General features: G+C 34.9%; 1 protein-coding gene across 1 annotated transcript in view; it reads right to left on the bottom strand.

Moving 5' to 3' along the window:
• Positions 1-17412, bottom strand: part of RALGPS2 (Ral GEF with PH domain and SH3 binding motif 2) — a 163136-nt gene that overhangs the window by 69037 nt on the left and 76687 nt on the right. The window contains exons 7-8 of the mRNA XM_082655989.1: positions 14382-14474; positions 7483-7609 (exon numbers count right to left, since the gene is read on the bottom strand). Coding sequence (XP_082512115.1) covers positions 7483-7609; positions 14382-14474 — 220 coding nt within the window. The remainder of the gene's footprint in view (positions 1-7482; positions 7610-14381; positions 14475-17412) is intronic.

Raw genomic sequence — 17412 nt, 5'->3', positions numbered from 1 at the left:
CAGGTGCAAAATTACACTGATCCATGATCTTCATTTGCAAACCTAACAGAGCTATGTCAGCTGCTACAGCAGGTAGTTAAGAGAATGGGCCGTAAGAAAAATTAAGGTAAGAATAGCTACAGTAAGGGATTTCAGCCTAATGAGAATCTTGTCAGAGATTAGATAAGTCACATGTATGGCAGGCAAGGCTAGCTACTTTACAGGTTACCAAGGAATAAGGTATGGTTGCCTGACATTCAGTAGGATTGAGCTATAACCTTGCAGCTGGTTTACAGAAGAATTATTTATGCTTAGTTATTTTTAATAAATGAAATGAAGCTTATCCTAAAAATGACTTAGACTCTATATTCTCCACTCAATGGGATACCATCCATCAATGTCAAGGAAACTTGGCATCTCTGAAGTAGACTTTTAAAACATGAGATATTGGATAAGGCCAATATTAGAAACCATCCTGAAATTTAGTAGATATGAACTAACAAGCTCATCCTCAGGCTCCAAGTCTGGTTGAGTATAAAGATCAAATTTTCAGTCTAATATTCACTTGACTCTATGAGTCATGATACAGGAGTGCTAATTCTTCTAGCATTATATTTCTTAGGACTCCTACTGGTAATAATATAATAAGCCTGTAAAAACTTCCACAATCATGAAAATGTTTCAAATTACTTGTAAACCTTTACTAATGTGATATGATTTTTATATATTTAAATTAATCAATGGTAAGTTAAAAATGATTACATCCTAACAATTTTTTAGTCTTTTATTTAGTGTCTGAGAAAATAAGAAAAGAATGATTCCACTTACCATGATGATGCCATGACCCCTCCTCAAAAAGCCATCTAAAAATAAGCTCAGTTTTCAATTTTATCAGTGGGGTCAATAGTTATTACATCGTAATTCTATAGATAATTACAGGAAAGACTGAAGAATGAACTCAAAATTAAAACTAAGGACAGATTTCCAAAATATTAATATAATTCCACAATGCTTTCTTTGAACTATAAATGAAATGGTTATAATGCATATCTTTATAGCAACTGAATTTAACTTCCCTTGCCCCAGTTTCTTCACTTATAATATATGAATAATATCATGTATCTCATACATTGTTGTTAAGAATTAGATAATTTATGTAAAGTATACAGTGTTGGGCATAGAGGATTAAGTTGCAAATAAATGTTACTTATTAAGATTTTTATTATTAGTCTCCTGTTAAGGTTTGCTAAAAAATTTACAAAATACATTACTGAAATATCAGCTGTTGGAAACACTACTGGCAAAGCTGCTGCAACTGGGGGAAACTGATTCTGTTTATGATTAAAATGCAGATCTGTATAGCTTCTACACATGATATTTTTTTAAAGATACAAGGCCACTAAGAGAAAAACTATGAAAATGGGAAAGAAATCAATGTAACCCCATCCCCAGCGCTTTTTTTTTTTTTTTTTTTTTTTTTTTTTTTTTTTGCTGTACGCGGGCCTCTCACTGTTGTGGTCTCTCCCGTTGCGGAGCACAGGCTCCGGACACGCAGGCTCAGCGGCCATGGCACACGGGCCCAGCCGCTCCGCGGCATGTGGGATCTTCCCGGACCGGGGCACGAACCCGTGTCCCCTGCATCGGCAGGCAGACTCTCAACAACTGCGCCACCAGGGAAGCCCCCCCCAGCCCTTTTATATCACAAGTCTTTGAGTGGTCTAAAGTAAACTTCAGAAAATATACTATTAACGAATGTTAGAAGAATTTTAAATATATAAAAAAGAATGAGGGTAAAAGGGGATATCAATGAGGTAATGGAAAATGGGAATGTAATTCTGGCTAAAGAAAAAGCTAGGGCTAGCTGCCATTTGGTCAGAGCTCATTCTCAAGATTCAAAAGAAAATGACTGAACATGCTTTATTGCTGTTTTAGAATTCAATATGTAATCTTAACGAGAAGAATAAGGTAAAGTAATCCGTGGTGTGTATTATATACAAATTAAACAAAAGAAAGGAAAATGGAATAAAACTCTTAAAATATGAAAAGCCAATGACATTTTTTGACCATTAGGCATTTCTGAGATCAGTGTTAGAGACTTCTATACATTTTAACCAAGTAAAATTCTACCAATGGGGCAGGAAAACAATCTCATTAATTCCCAGAGAGCTGCAGAAAGCTTTGGACTTTGTTGAAATTATCTGAATAGAAATGCGAATAAAAAGCTACTATTTTTGAAAATATTTATACATAGATTAGCAAAAATTTCTCAAACTAACGTAAAACTAAAGAACTATATTCTACTCAGAGATCAACATAGGTTAAAAACTAGTGAAACATAAAAGAGGATCAGATAAAATCTGAAAGTCCTTGTAAATTTAGGCATGCTTTAAACATCTCATTAGCTGTGATGAGGACACCGCTATCAAGGCCTGGTAATGCTATGTACCTCTTTCATGACATAGGATATAGGAGAGATTATTCACAAGGTAATGACATCAACTTGAGCCTTTGGCATTAAAGAGATGTTAAGTTCCACAAAGGAAGGAACAAAGTCCATTTTGATCCCTGTTCTACATCTATCACCAAGAATAGAGCTAAGCAAACACTGGATGGCCAGCTGATGCACCAAAAAGAAAACTGGGGGTGGGCAGGGAGTGGTATACAAAAGTGCATGCAAATAAATGTATTGTATTTAAAACAAAAGAAGTTGCTGGAACAATGGGAAGAGCCAGAAAGGGATCATATAATTAATTAAGTCAACCAATAAGTAAGTAAGTGCCTGCTTTTATTCTATATGCTAAACATAGAGCCCTGGACCAAGACAAATTCAGGGCTTGTACACTGCCGAGGGAAAGAGATTAATGAAAACAAAATGGTGCTTGTCAGAGGACAGGGGATGAGAGGGGCACTATATTCCATATTACAGATGGATATAAGGACAGCTTTTCTCTTCTTAAAAAAAAAAAAAAAGGCCTATTATGAAAATCTTTAAGTTGGGGCAGGGGACTTCCTCTACAAGAGATGGAGTCATACGTAGACACATCAAAACAGTGTACTCATGTCCTACAGAAGGGCAGGAGAGTTTAAAAAGACTTCTCTGTAACATTCTGCTTCTACTTAATAGAAAGCAATGTATAGAACTGCAACAACTTATTTCCATAGTTCTAAAAACATATGCTTTCCTTCTCAGAAAACCACCTAAGCTGGTTGAGCTACTGCATCTTCCCAAAATTACATAAATAAAGTAGAAATGAGGTTAGAAAATGCACATGAAAGAATATTTATCATGTTTCATACAACTAAATTATTTTTGCACAATGTTCTTTTTCTCTCTCTCCAGCAAAGCAAAACTTCCCATGCCAAATTCTGCAATAAGCTCCTTAAGATTGTTCTCCAATGACAAGAACAAATGAGTGCTGTTAATGATTTTCAGATTTAAAGCAATAATTCTCATATAAAACAATTTTTTCCTTGAGATTTGCCAAACTATTTCTCTCCAGAAAAACTGTATCCTTAGTCTAAGAATTTTTCACTATATTGTCCAGGCTGACTAATTTTTACCTTGAATGCAAACCAACAGAAGAGACAATTTTTCAAGGGATGATGAGTTGAAAGCCAAGAAAACATTTTCTACTTCTTATAATTTAATCCACATTGAATTATAAATAAATCTGGCAGTATCAAAATAAGAGTTTTGTCAGCATACAAACCTCCATATTCTTTTTTAAGCTTCACAAAAAATGGTTGGTTCTGATCATAATTTTTAGGGGCAAAAACACCAACAGTTTGGATCATGTCTCTCATGTTAAGAAACAGATAATTAGCCTTCACCTTTTCTCTGTGCACTGTAGACAGATTCTTTTGATTGATACATTTGTTCCAAAAGAAACTTTGCAGACATAGTGGATGAAGGGTAGCATTATGCAAATTCTGTATATTTGAAGACAGATAGTTAAATAGAAGCTACCAATATGAATAATGAGCATTATCTTTCAAATGTCTTCGGGACAGGTTCTCTCCTATCAAATGTACAGCATCTTGTAAATGTTGACATTTTTGGCATCTATCTGCACTGGGCCTAGTTTAATATGACTGGTAAAAAATTCTGAAATAAAGAAAAGTTAAATTTAAAAATCACAATCCTAATTCATTTTAAATTAGAACAAAATATGAACAATGTAAATATTAACAGGATATAAACTACTGTAAAATCTTCATTCTTCAATACACTTCGGTATTGAAGATTAGGAATGAGAAAATGAACCAGCTGTCTATGACATAAATAAATCAAGCAGTCAAAAAGTTGTATGAAGTTGAAAATGCTTCACATTTTCTTAGGAAAAGCATGTATGTTTTGATAGATGGAATGAATACAGTTAATCTCAAAGTTTGCGATAAAATGAAACTGTCACTACATTAAAAAGACGATTTTCATGCTGGAAATGAACTAAACTGAGTCACAATAACTTGTCTGACAAACGTTTCAATGTTTCACTTTCCCTTCCCAAGTCTACCAAATGTTTGTGCCAAATGTTCCACAATCATCTTACATTCTCAGATGCTTCTTCACAAATTGGTATAGGGATGAATAATTATATGAAGAATCCAATGTATAAAATTATGTAGATGCTAAAGTGTATGTTCTCTATTTTAAGTTTTTGCCATTTCCCACCCCCCCCCCTTTTGGCTTCTAGTTCTTGAATAACCCTCAGAAACATGCATCTTGCGTCAACAGAGAATATAAGAAGTGGAGGAGGAGAAATCCAGTAAAAAAAAAAAAAAAACACAAACAAAACCCCCAGGTTTCTAGGGTGGTGGAGCAGTGCAGATAATGCAACACTGTGATCACTAGTAGACTAAGCCAGGAAATAAGATGGGGATCAGGTATGGAAGAAGGGGAAAAACGATGAATTTACTTCTGAACATGCTAAATTAAGAGTTACCAATACATATCTCGTTCAATCAGTATTTGAGTATTTGAGTACCTAAAATGTTACCAGGCTGCAGGAATTACAAAGACAATTAGATGTACAGGTCTAGTCTAAGATTTGGGAGTCATCAGGCAATATACAGAAAAAAACTGCATGAGACTACTCCAAGTGAGCGTATAGAGGAAGAAAAGAAGTGGACTGAGACCTTTATAAGAACAGATTTAAGAGAAAGGCAGAGAAAGAGAAATCGATAAAACAAAAGCCAGAAACGCGGAAGGCAAATCAAGAGAGACTGGTGCTACAAGTGGAGAATTTCAATAAGCAGAAATAACTAGCATCAACCTCTCACAAAATTACAGGTAATAGTGAGAAGGGAGATTCTGGGTCATGAAAATATATAAACTGAAAAAGAACTGAATTGAGGAGTCAATGGAGACCAAACTGAAGACACAGGAAAGATCATGGTTCTATTATTTTCTCCAAACCAACTTCTGCACCTCAGTATTTGCCTCATTTGCTCTAACCCACAGGAACAATTACTCTGTTTTAGGTACCAGTGCTGGGAGAAAACAGGTATATTCTTTAATGGAAAACCTTTCCAGATTCCACTATTTCAACGATTTCCCACCCCGCCCCTGTACGTGCATGAGAGTACGCTTATGTGTACATGCACAGACAACATCAAATCTTGTACTGAAGTCTCTACTGTGAATAAATATAAAACAAAGACCTCTGAACTAGACATCAGAGCACAAGGATTTATATTGTTATTTTCTCATTTTCAATAGGAAATAATCTTTTTCTAAAAAATACAAATTATGAAATTTGAGAAAAACATTTCAATGAGAAAAAAATGCAATCATAGAATCAGTAAATTTTAGAATGAGAGTTTAGCAGGTATAATTGGAAAGATGCTAGATCAGAACTTCAGATTTGTCATTACCTAGGTTTTAGGATTATGAGCCAGCTCTTTTACCTTTCTGGACTTCGGTTTTCTCAATTGTAATATAAGTGAATTAGATACAAGAGACCACTGTGGTCCCAGCCAGCCTTAAGAAGAACATGATTCTGGTCCTATGTGTGCTATTTCTAGGTAAAGAAAACAAGGCTTAAAGAAGACAATTCGATGACTTGAAAAGTTAGTATGGTAGAGCCATTTTGGAATTTATGGTTCCCAATTCTCAGTCTAATGTTCTTTATGCTATAAAAAGTTTATGTTTTTATGGAGTATGAAGATATTGATGACTTTTTAAAATCCTCTATTCTTCCGCTCCCCAAATTACATCTTTCAAGAATGGGCACAGCCAAGGTGACAAGTGGTAAAAAGTGAAGCACATGCAGAATGTCTTTCCTAATATCCAGCTTACAGCCTCTCTGACTGAGTCATGCTTATTATGGCCCTGAACTATTTATCAAAGAAACAGACAAATGGTATGTAGTGGCCACTATCTATACAATGCATAGGAGTATTCTGCCTTCAATTCAGGGTGTACAACATTCCCCATTATCACTGGAATTCTAGAATGTCCCACAATGGTCTAATAAGTTCAAGTCTTCTCTGACAAACTAAGGCTGATGCCGTAGAGCAGCTGAATGACAGTGTCATCAACTGTCTTTGTCCCTACTTTGTGTTCCGGTCACTGGTATTGTAAACACTTCAAAGTTTACACTGTAGAGTCTCCTAAACTAGTAACAGCTTTTTCCATTATTTTCAAAAATAGTTATGGTGAAATCCAGTATGAGTAGTTACATAAAAGACAAAGTGGAAATAGGGGAGCAAAGAGGATACTGGGACAAAGCAAATGTTTTCATTTGATTACTCTCTACATGGGATCAGACCAATTTATTTTAATGCATATACTAGGTGTATATAATATAAAGTATTTTCTGTATTTAAATTTACATATACATTTAAAATGGTATAGTTTCAGTCTTTTTTATTCAAATACCTAATAAGGCACTACTATTCATATTTTGTTGAACATAAGCTTATAATGTTTAGGTTCAATACTTCTTGGAATTCATCAACACTATAAACTATACAGTAAAGAGATACATTCTTAGGCAAATAATATGTCAAATACAGATTTGTCTGTCTCAGCACTGAGCTAAAGTTCCACAGCTAAACAGCTAATTTCTTCCAGGAAAACAGTAACACCAATATTCACTGAGACTGCTTTTCATAATTCACTGTAAAATATCTGCCAACTACATAAAGCAAGAACTCACAATGTTGAAAATAAATTCATTAAATCTTTTGATCAATTTCTTTAGTTAATGTTAAATATTTTGACAGCATTAAACTTCACGGCAAACTATTGGTTCATTCTTTAAAAGCATTACTAAAATAGGTAAAACATATTGCTTTACCATATGGTCCATCTCTAAGAAGACATGAAAATACACTCCAGGTAATAAGTTAACACATTCCTCTAGTCTATTTTTTCAACTTAACAATCCTTTAATTTCTTTAAAGGACACACGAACTTTTAAAATATATTGAATTTTATATAAACTACTGATTAAGGCAGAGCAACAACCAGGCATAATGAACACACATGATGTAACTCACCTAAATAGGGAATGCAAGGTGTCATCTTTAAGCTACTTATATAGTCTCTGAGTCTTTTGTAGTTATCTTCTTTACTCATTACATATTCTAATTTTTCAAAGGTAGTTTTGTCTTTTCGACTTAATAACTAAAAAACAAACAGAAAAGCCTAAGTTATTTCCGAATCCAATTTTATTATAGCAAAGACTTGAAGTTATAGTTACTATAAATTTGAATTTTAATTTCAAAGTTATATCTTCTTTAATTATATTTTGGTAGTATATAAATAAAACAAAATCAAACATGTCTATTAATATAATAAACCCAAATTCATTATTTTTAAAATACAATATACTTTGTATGTACATAAAATAATTAACTTACTAAGTAGTAAATTATACATTATTTCTTATCTTTACTATTTTAAATGGCTAAATAATTTTTATTAATCATTTTCCTAATTTAAAATAATTATGGGGCTTCCCTGGTGGCGCAGTGGTTGAGAGTCCGCCTGCCGATGCAGGGGACATGGGTTCGTGTCCCGGTCCGGGAAGATCCCACATGCCGCGGAGCAGCCAGGCCCGTGAGCCATGGCCGCTGAGCCTGTGCGTCCGGAGCCTGTGCTCCGCAACGGGAGAGGCCACAACAGTGAGAGGCCCGCGTACCGCAAAAAAATAAAAAATAAAATAATAATAATTATGTATTCATATTCAGCTCAAATGCCCAAATATTTTCATGCATTGTCCCCTGCCTCTTCAAAGATAAATCTTACATAATCATTAAGAAATAAATACTGCATTTCATAATTTAAGTAATAATTTTCCTTGATAAATCTAATCATGGCTAGTCCTACCAGTAACTATAAAACTATGATTTAGGGTTTCCCTGGTGGCACGGTGGTTAAGAATCCACCTGCCAATGCAGGGGACATGGGTTCGAGCCCTGGTCCGGGAAGATCCTACATGCCGCGGAGCAACTAAGCCCGTGAGCCACAACTACTGAGCCTGTGTGCCACAACTACTAAGCCCATGTGCCACAACTACTGAGCCTGTGCTCTAGAGCCCGTGCTCTGCAACAAGAGAAGCCACCACAATAAGAAGCCCACGCACCACAATGAAGAGTAGCCTGCACACCGCAATGAAGCGTAGCCCTCGCTCTCCGCAACTAGAGAAAGCCCATGCACAGCAATGAAGACCCAATGCAGCCAAAAATAAATAAATTAAATAAATAAATTAAGAAAAGAAAAACAACTATGATTTACATGTTTGGATTTTTGACATTTTTTTCTTTGATCCCTTTGATCAGTGCTATATTGCATACAGTTTATCAATCAACAGCAGCTGTTTTAGGAGGCTTGAGGAGTAGATTTGTAGTGGGTGCCCTTTGAGAAAAAATGGAGCTATCAAGGGGAATAAAAGAAAAGCAGGGTCAGTCACCCAAAAAGTATTTACTAAAAGATTCAGAAAATATGTATTTTTAAGTATTCCAAAGACTCTGAAAAAATTTTTTCTCTTTAAATATGTGAAGTTACTATTTCATTATGATGTAATCAGATTTCACTTTGTATCATAAAATATTTACGTTATTTTATAGTAGGCAAAACACTTCCACCAATAAAATTCTAATTCTCCTATGAGGTTAACAGAAAAGTCAGAGGATTGATTTAAAGATGAGGTGACTGAGATTCAAAGGAGAAGCAGTACATATCAACACTCATCAGTCATCCACTCACAAAGACTAGGTCCTGTTTTTCAGGGTCCTGTTTTTCAGTCTGGTCCTGGAGACAGAAAACTCTAACACCTGCTCTTTCTAGTATTACAAGTAGTACAGTTGGAATTGATGTTGGAATCTATTTTTCACAGGCTCCAAGAGGCAGATTACCATTGGATAATCTTTATCAAGAAAATGTCTGACCAATATCCCTCTCTCTTTAAAACACAAGAGTTCAAGGAGTTCTTTGCCTGAATGTTTTAGATAGATTTTCCAGGGTCTGAAACACTGGTTTCACAGCTTTTTGTGGCCCAGCTTCAACACACTTGATCAGCATTTTCAAGATTAGGTGCAACTCTCTGCTTGAGTGACCTGTAAATCCAAACATCCTTTTCTCTCCCACATAACAAAGCATTTAAATGTGCAAAATATACTGACATGACATAGCAAGGATAAAAAGAAACTTATTCTTTTTTTCCAAAGTCAATCATTCTAAAACTCTGGTACAGTATCAGGAGAAACAAATTACTTGGGACTCATAACTGATCTTGACACATCTGAAACACAAAACTAAAGAACCACACAGTCTAACATGTATAAAAATAACTTATATTTTGGAATTTTCATAACAAATCAATAACTAGATTGAAAGGATTCAATCTCCAGTGGCATAGCAGAGACTTGTTTTCAGAAGACTATTTTAAAAGGCTGTGGTAAAATATACATAATATTTACCACTTTAAACATTTTGAAGTATATAGTTTAGTAGCATCATCGGCCAATCACTGCAACCACCCAAGGACAGAACTCTTTTCATCTTCCCAAACTGGAACTCCACACCCATTAAACAGAAACTCCTCATTGCTTGTTCCTCCCAGGCCCTGGTAACCACCTTCTACTTTCTGTCTCAACCAATGTGACTACTCTTGGGACCTCATATATATGGAATCATTCAGTATTTGTCCTATTGTGTCTAGCTCATTTCATTTAGCATTAATATCATCAAGATTTATCCATGGTGCAGCATGTGTCAGAATTTCATTCCTTTTTAAGGCTGAATAATATTTCATGCTATGTTTATACCACATTTTGTACATCCATTTACCTGTTGGTGGACATCTGGATTGTTCATACCTTTTGGTTATTGTTAATCATACTGCTTTGAACACTGGTGTAAAAATATGTTTGAATCCCCACTTTCAGTTCTTTTGGGTATACATCCAGAAGTGGAATTGATGGATAAATGGTAACTCTATGTAATTCTAATTTTTTGAGGATAAATCCTATTATTTCTAATCATTTTTTTCTGACTGTGCTGGCTAAGATCTCTATGTTGAATAGAAACGGTGAAAATGGGCATCCTTTTCCTTGATGTTAAAGCGAACGTTGCTAATATTTCCCCCACTTGGATTTTTTCTGGTACATTCCCTTTGTCGGTTTTAAAGAAAACCCCAAACACTCTCAATTCTTCATTCATATGATCTTTATTATCTTCTAACGTGACCCGATACCCTACCCCTCTCAATCCTTTCCAACTGTACCCTCTAGGACTCAGGGTCCGTTCTCTGCAAAAGTCCCATCTTTGACCTTTTCTTGAAGCATTCTTTCTTTTCTTACAAACGTTGTAACATCAGTCTGGAGTTCAGTTAGGTGCCGTTCTTCCTCCTTTCTCTTCACAATTCCTTCCAGCTTATTGTCACACTATCCTCCCCAAAATCTTCCAGCTTCTAATTAAGTTCAAGCACTAGATCAGTGCTGTCCAATCAAATTTTGTGTGATGATGGAAATGTTCTACGTCTGTGCTGTCCATACAATAGCCACTAGCCACATGTGACTACTGAGCATTTGTAACATGGCTAGAAAGACTAAGGAACTGAACCTTAAATTTTATTTAATCCTAAGGATTTAAATTTAATAGCCACATGTGGCTAGTGGCTATAGTACTGGACAAAAGAACACTAGATTACAACACTTATATTACTGTCATTAATAGAGCTACAAGTTATTTTCCCATCATTAAGATTTTAGTAGTTGGAGAAGAGGAGTCTATGAACCAATATTATTCTTATATCCTGATGACTGCAGTCTTTATACAGATGATACTCCCAATACCCTGGTTTCTAAGTTTCTTCACTCCTCTTTGAACCATCTCATCTTCCACCACTCAGCCTCCACTCCCTAGGACGTCCTGAACCCAATAAATATTTGAGGGCACCAGGATTTCCACCAGTTACCATACTACCTTTTCAATGTTCATTATCTCTTTCCTTTTACTTGGGTTAAACTCCTCGTCTATCACTAAAACAACTTTTACTTTTGACTACTTTATCTCTTATACTATCCTTGACCCCTCTGTGGTACAGACAAGCCTAAAAAAATTCCATCTCTGCTTAAATACAATTATCTGCACTTCTCCAGGTTAATGCTGAACACCTGAACCTGGCTGGAGAGTACATAACTTTCCTGACTGGTTTCACTGTAAGTTCCCGACCAAAAATCTCAAATGACCTTCATAAGACCTACCAAACCTACAATGTTTCTCTAGTTAATTCACTCTCACACTCTCCTAGATGACTTTCATCCTTTCCTCCTTCTGCAAACCAAGACCTCCCCCACTCTCAACTAATGACCTTGCTTCTTATGTCTTATGAAATAAAGCATCAGAAGAACTTCTGCAGAATCCCACCACCAAATCTACCAACATACCTGTGTCTGTAACCAAATGCATCCCCTTCTCTCCTGTTAAAATGGATAAACTCTTCCTGCCCCACTAGAGTACTGGACCTCATTCCCTCGTGCCTAATCTAGTAGGTATCACTGGAGTGACTCTTTTTTCTCTTACTATTTCCTCATTCTATTATATTAGATCATTGCACCAACATACAAATATATTGTCATGGATCTCATCTTCAAAATGAAAACAAAACACCACGAACCTTTAATATCCTATTTCCCTCCAGCTACTGCCAGATTTCTCTACAGGACCTCACCCCAGTCCTTTACAGCAAAATTCCTCAAATGCATTCTCTGTACTTACTGTCCCATTTTTTTCTCCACCATTCTCTCAAATCCAATCAGTCTTTCACCCCACTACCGTACTGAAGCCACCTCTGCCAAGGTCACCAATCCTTTCCAACTGCCAGATTCAATGGTCATCTCAAAGTTCTCATTTGACACAGGTGAGCACTCTTTCTTGAAACACCTTCTTTACCTGACTGTGGAAAACTTCTACCCGTGATATTTCCTTTGTTGATTACAACCTCATGTTTTAAATACTATCTTTATGCTGATGATCACAAAAATGTATCTCTAGCTCTAACTGTTCTATTAAACTTGTATACCTAACTCTGACCTTATAGTTCCACGTGAATATTTTATCAGCCAACTCAAAATTGATATGTATAAGATAGAACCCCCCCCCAACATTCCTTCTCTATACCTCCCTGAATATCAGTAAATTGCATCTGCATTCTCTTATTCGATGCCATCTCTCTGAATTCAGCTCCTGTCATCAACTACTCCTTAGCTTGTTTCACTCTGCCAACACTGACCACCCTGCTATTCTGTGAACATTGCCAGGCCCTTTGCACTGGCTACTTGTTTGGAATTCTCTTCTCTCAGATATGCACATGAATGTTTTCCTCAGTTACTCTAGGTCTCTACCCAAATGTCACTTATCAGAGCCTCTTACCACACATCATAAAAAGGAAAGCACGGAAGTATCTTATATCTCACTTACTCTGCTTTACTTTTCTACAGAGCGTTTATCACTATTTATGATATATCATTCATTTATTTACAGCTTATCTTTCCCCAGAAGAATGTTAGCTGTACAAGAATGGACTTTGTCTGTATCATTCACTATGCATGTCAAGCAATTAGACAGTGCCTGGCACAAAGTGGAATATTTTAAAGTTTAATATAAATACCAAAAATTTTATTCAGATTAATAATAGAGCTGTTACTAAATTTAAACAAAATTATTCTCCATGCAATACATGAGGGAGACAACGAAAATAACTTCAAGGAAAATAAAAATTAACTTGAGGGAAATGTATCTCATTTGTAAACCACAATATAAACCAGAGTATAATTCTTTTCCCTAAAACTTCAAAGATGGAATTCATAACTGTATATTTATAATCATTTCCATTCCCTCATTAAGTTCAAATTTTAACAAATAAGGTCATCATTAAAAATAATTTTTAGAGTAGGAAAACCGTTCACTCAGGTGTTTCTAAAATACAAATAAAATATAAAGAGGACCATAAACTGTTCCAAGCTAATGTTTTTCCAGTATAGAAATCTACCCTGATTTTCATGAGAAACATCTGTCTCTTCAGATACTATGAAAAGTGAAAACAGCACTAGGCTAATTAAAAACAAAGTTATATTTTATCAAGTAAAAAAGTGTTTTAAAGTCAGTCAAGTCTTTATTACAGGACAGTAAGAACACACTAACCCTTTGTACAAAATCATTCCTCTTTTACATTAAAGAACAGTATTAAATATGAACAGATTTAACTGAATCTAAAATTTCAGTTATATAAAATCTAAATGAAAAATATCTAGAAACCTTGAGGCCAGTATCCGGTTAATCAACTGTAAAAGTACACAAATTTGCACAAGTAAAAATTCACACCCTGACCTTGTTAAAGTAATAGAACCAAATATGATTAGCATAATACCACAATGTGCAGAAACACTGCCTACTTTCATGTTAACTATCAGATTTCCCATTGTTCCTAAGGAAACAACCTGAGAGTTTATTGACTAAAAAATAATGGAAATCTGAATCAGTAAAATTTTTTTTGAAAATTACAATTTGTATCTTCCTCAAATTTTCCAAAAGCATAATCTTTACATGATTAACACAATTTTTTTTTTTGCATTTACACTTTCCCATCAATAAGCTTGAAATGCTATGTTGTCAAAGATGTTTAAAGAGGTTCTAGAAAAATGAGTTCCTAAAGAGCAGAAACGAAGCACCAAGTTGTTAATTTACCCAAAAAATACCTAACAAGCCTAGTGAAATACTTATTTAAGGAGAGAGAAAAAAGTATGTAGGTTTCAAAGAACAGTACAAAGTACTTCAAAAATCCTTATCTATTATCATAATATTAACCTTACTAAGAACTATAAAAGGAACTAACACATCTTTACTTCCAACAGGAAGTCTAACCTTTCATTAACTAAGGAAAATTACTCACCGCCCATGTTTTAGTCAACCTGAAAATTGGGGCACTCTGTAAGCCAGAAACCACTGCCATAAGTGCGTGAAGGTTATTCAGCTCGTACAGTTTCTGGAAGATTTAAGAAAAGCAGGGAGGAGAGATGAAAAATAAACAGCATGAATACAAGACAACTTTAACAACAAGTATAATCTAGGCAACTGGTAGTGTTCTAGTACTTATTACCCTCATTGTTGAGATTTGTCTTTGGGGTATCCACTATATTTACAGTAAGCTGATTTCGGCCCACAATAGAACTTCCACATTCTAACTTGGCACTGCCCCCAAGCTCTGGGAACAAATCTACCTCTAGTTGTGTAATACATTAAGAAAACCAAAATTATGGCTCAGTATCAAGGTTACCTGGTATGACCATGCATCCTCATTTCTTGTAAGCAGTTTCCTTCCTTATACTGAAATATTACTAGCCTCTGCCTTATGATCTGAGTTTAAAGGAAGCGTCCATGCCCAGGATCCTGATCTGGTGTCCTACTCCGGATCCCCATTATTCCAGGGCTAGGGTTCAAACCTGCTTTCCATAGCCCTCCTCAATTTCCTGCTTCCTCCTGGCTGAATCTTCAAATCCTTTGTTCCTTGTTCATGTTGGGATATCCACCTGCTTCCCAATACCAGACCTTGCTTTTTACAGCCTCCGTGCAGAAGGCTCCCATCTAATGCTAGGTTCCAACCGTTTACCGAGAGATCTACTATTTTTGTCAAATTATTGCTAATTGCCCAGGTTTCTTCAAACTATCAGACGCTTACATCTCAATGGTCTTATCATTTAAAAACTGTCCTCACCATGAAGCGACTCCAAGGCAAAAATGGCCTGTTCTGAATATGAAAACCAAGGCAAAGTGAAGGGTTCTATTCCTCTGAAGAACCCTAACTAATACCACCTTAACTCAGGTCTCAAAGAACCCCCATAAAATTTCAAGAAATATGAACTCAAGTAAGAGAAAAAAAGGAAAAGGAAAAGGATAAATACAAGGAAACAATAATTCACAAATGGAGAACATCAGGTATTAGCCTCAAATAAAATGAAGATTAAAAATGAAGGCATTATCTAGAAAGCAACATAAAAGCCAAAGGGTCTTTTAAAAAATGTGAAATAAAAGGTAAAGAGACATCAAAGGAAGAGCAAAAAAGGCCAACATTTATCTTAATGGAGCTTCAGACGGACATGATAAAAAACAATGGGGTAGAAACAATATGAGAGATAATGGTGGATTATTTTCTCAAATTACCAAAAGACACTAATTCCCAGGGCTAGTAAGTTCAAGAAATCCCAAGTAGAGTAAATTAAAAACAAAAACAACTGTAAGTCTGGAATAGCATTTTTCAAGAACAAGGATGACATAACAATGCTTCCAGACAAAAGAAAGAGAACTTTTTAAAAAGATTTAAAAAATGGTGCCAACAGGATTATTCATATGGAAAAATATGAACTGGAATCCATAATTCCTACATATTATATCTAAAATTTCAGATGAATTAAATATCAAAATCAAAGCTGTAGAACTTTTAAAGAATAATATAAGAGAAAATCTTTGATATTCTCAGAGGTGAGAGTAAGATATTTAAGTGAGATATTCTTAAATCAGAAAATGAAAGTTACAGATTAATACATTTGACTATTAAAATTAAGAGCATCTATATCAAAAGATAACATGAAAAGAGTTATAAAACAAGTCACAAATAGGAAGATGTATGCAAAGAATATAGCAAAGAACTTTAGTATCTGGAATTATATTTTTAAAACTGCTATAAAAATCAAAGACCAATACTATAATAGAAAATTGTTCAAAGATCTTGAACAGACATTTCAGGAGAGAAAACCTAAACAGCCAACACACAAAAAATGTTATTTTTCACCAGATTCAATGAAAGTTAGTGGTGTAACTGTCATTTCTTTGAAGATAAATTTGTCTTTTCTCTCTATATTTCTAGGGCTTTAACCTGCAGTTGAGCACCAAGAGACTCACACATGAATGCTTTATAAGCAGTGGTACTTATAACAGCAAAAATCTAGAAACTCCTGCCCAAGTTTCTAGGCTGTCTGCCCTACAGATTTCAGATTTGCGTTTCCCCCCACCTAATCACACGAGATAATTCCTTAAATCTTTTTATACATTATATACATATATGTATGTGTGTGTGTATTTTTTTTTCCTGTCTCTACAGAACCGTAACTGAAACAACCTACTAAAAGAAGAGAAAGACCTGCCAGTTTTATAACAAACTGAATACAGAAGGCGAGTCTAACTACAGGGATTTAAGAGACAGAAATGAGACAAAAAAATTATGAATTTAGGGCTTGAGATGAAAGTAAACACCGTCAAAAATAACTCAAAGCCTAAGAGTCTGAATTGGAATTAAATGATTATTTGATGAGGATAATGGCAGGTTTGATGGACAAAATTTGGTGGTTCTGAGTGGAACATACAACAAGTACATAAAAAAAAAAACTAACAAAAATACCAGAAAACAATAATGCAAATTCAGGATCTATGGAGAAAAGTCATGGACTTCTATTAGCTAAAACCCAATATTTATCTAACATATCACAAAGAATGTTTTTAAAAATTTTATGACACTTCTGCAAAATATCAAATTTTCAGAAGGCTAGCTCTGCCACCTAGTGCCATAGAATGTTAGAATACAATTGTTCCAAGGTGCTCAAGGGGGAAATATGGAAGAGTTATGACTTACAATAATTACATTTTTACAATAATTTACAATTGTAAAAATGATATCCTCATTTTATTCCATCTTTGTTCACAGGTGAGATAAGTTATGCATTTATTATAAGAATAATGACGGATATGGTTACAATTATACCTCTTTTTAGTTAACATAAATTTGGAGTTGTTACAAATTTTAATAAAATCTTGAATGTTCTATTCCATCCTCCTCTCTAAATTTTGACTATCCTTGAAATCCATGTTTTATTTCTCTTGCTGCATCTATTATCTACGTTGCTCAATTAAGGTATTTGGTTAACATCCTC

This window comes from Grampus griseus (genome assembly GCF_964374135.1).
Source record: "Grampus griseus genome assembly, chromosome: 1".
NCBI classification, from domain to species: Eukaryota; Metazoa; Chordata; class Mammalia; order Artiodactyla; family Delphinidae; genus Grampus; species Grampus griseus.
Note: the sequence above shows the minus strand (reverse complement) of the source record. Positions and strands in the feature narration are given on the sequence as shown.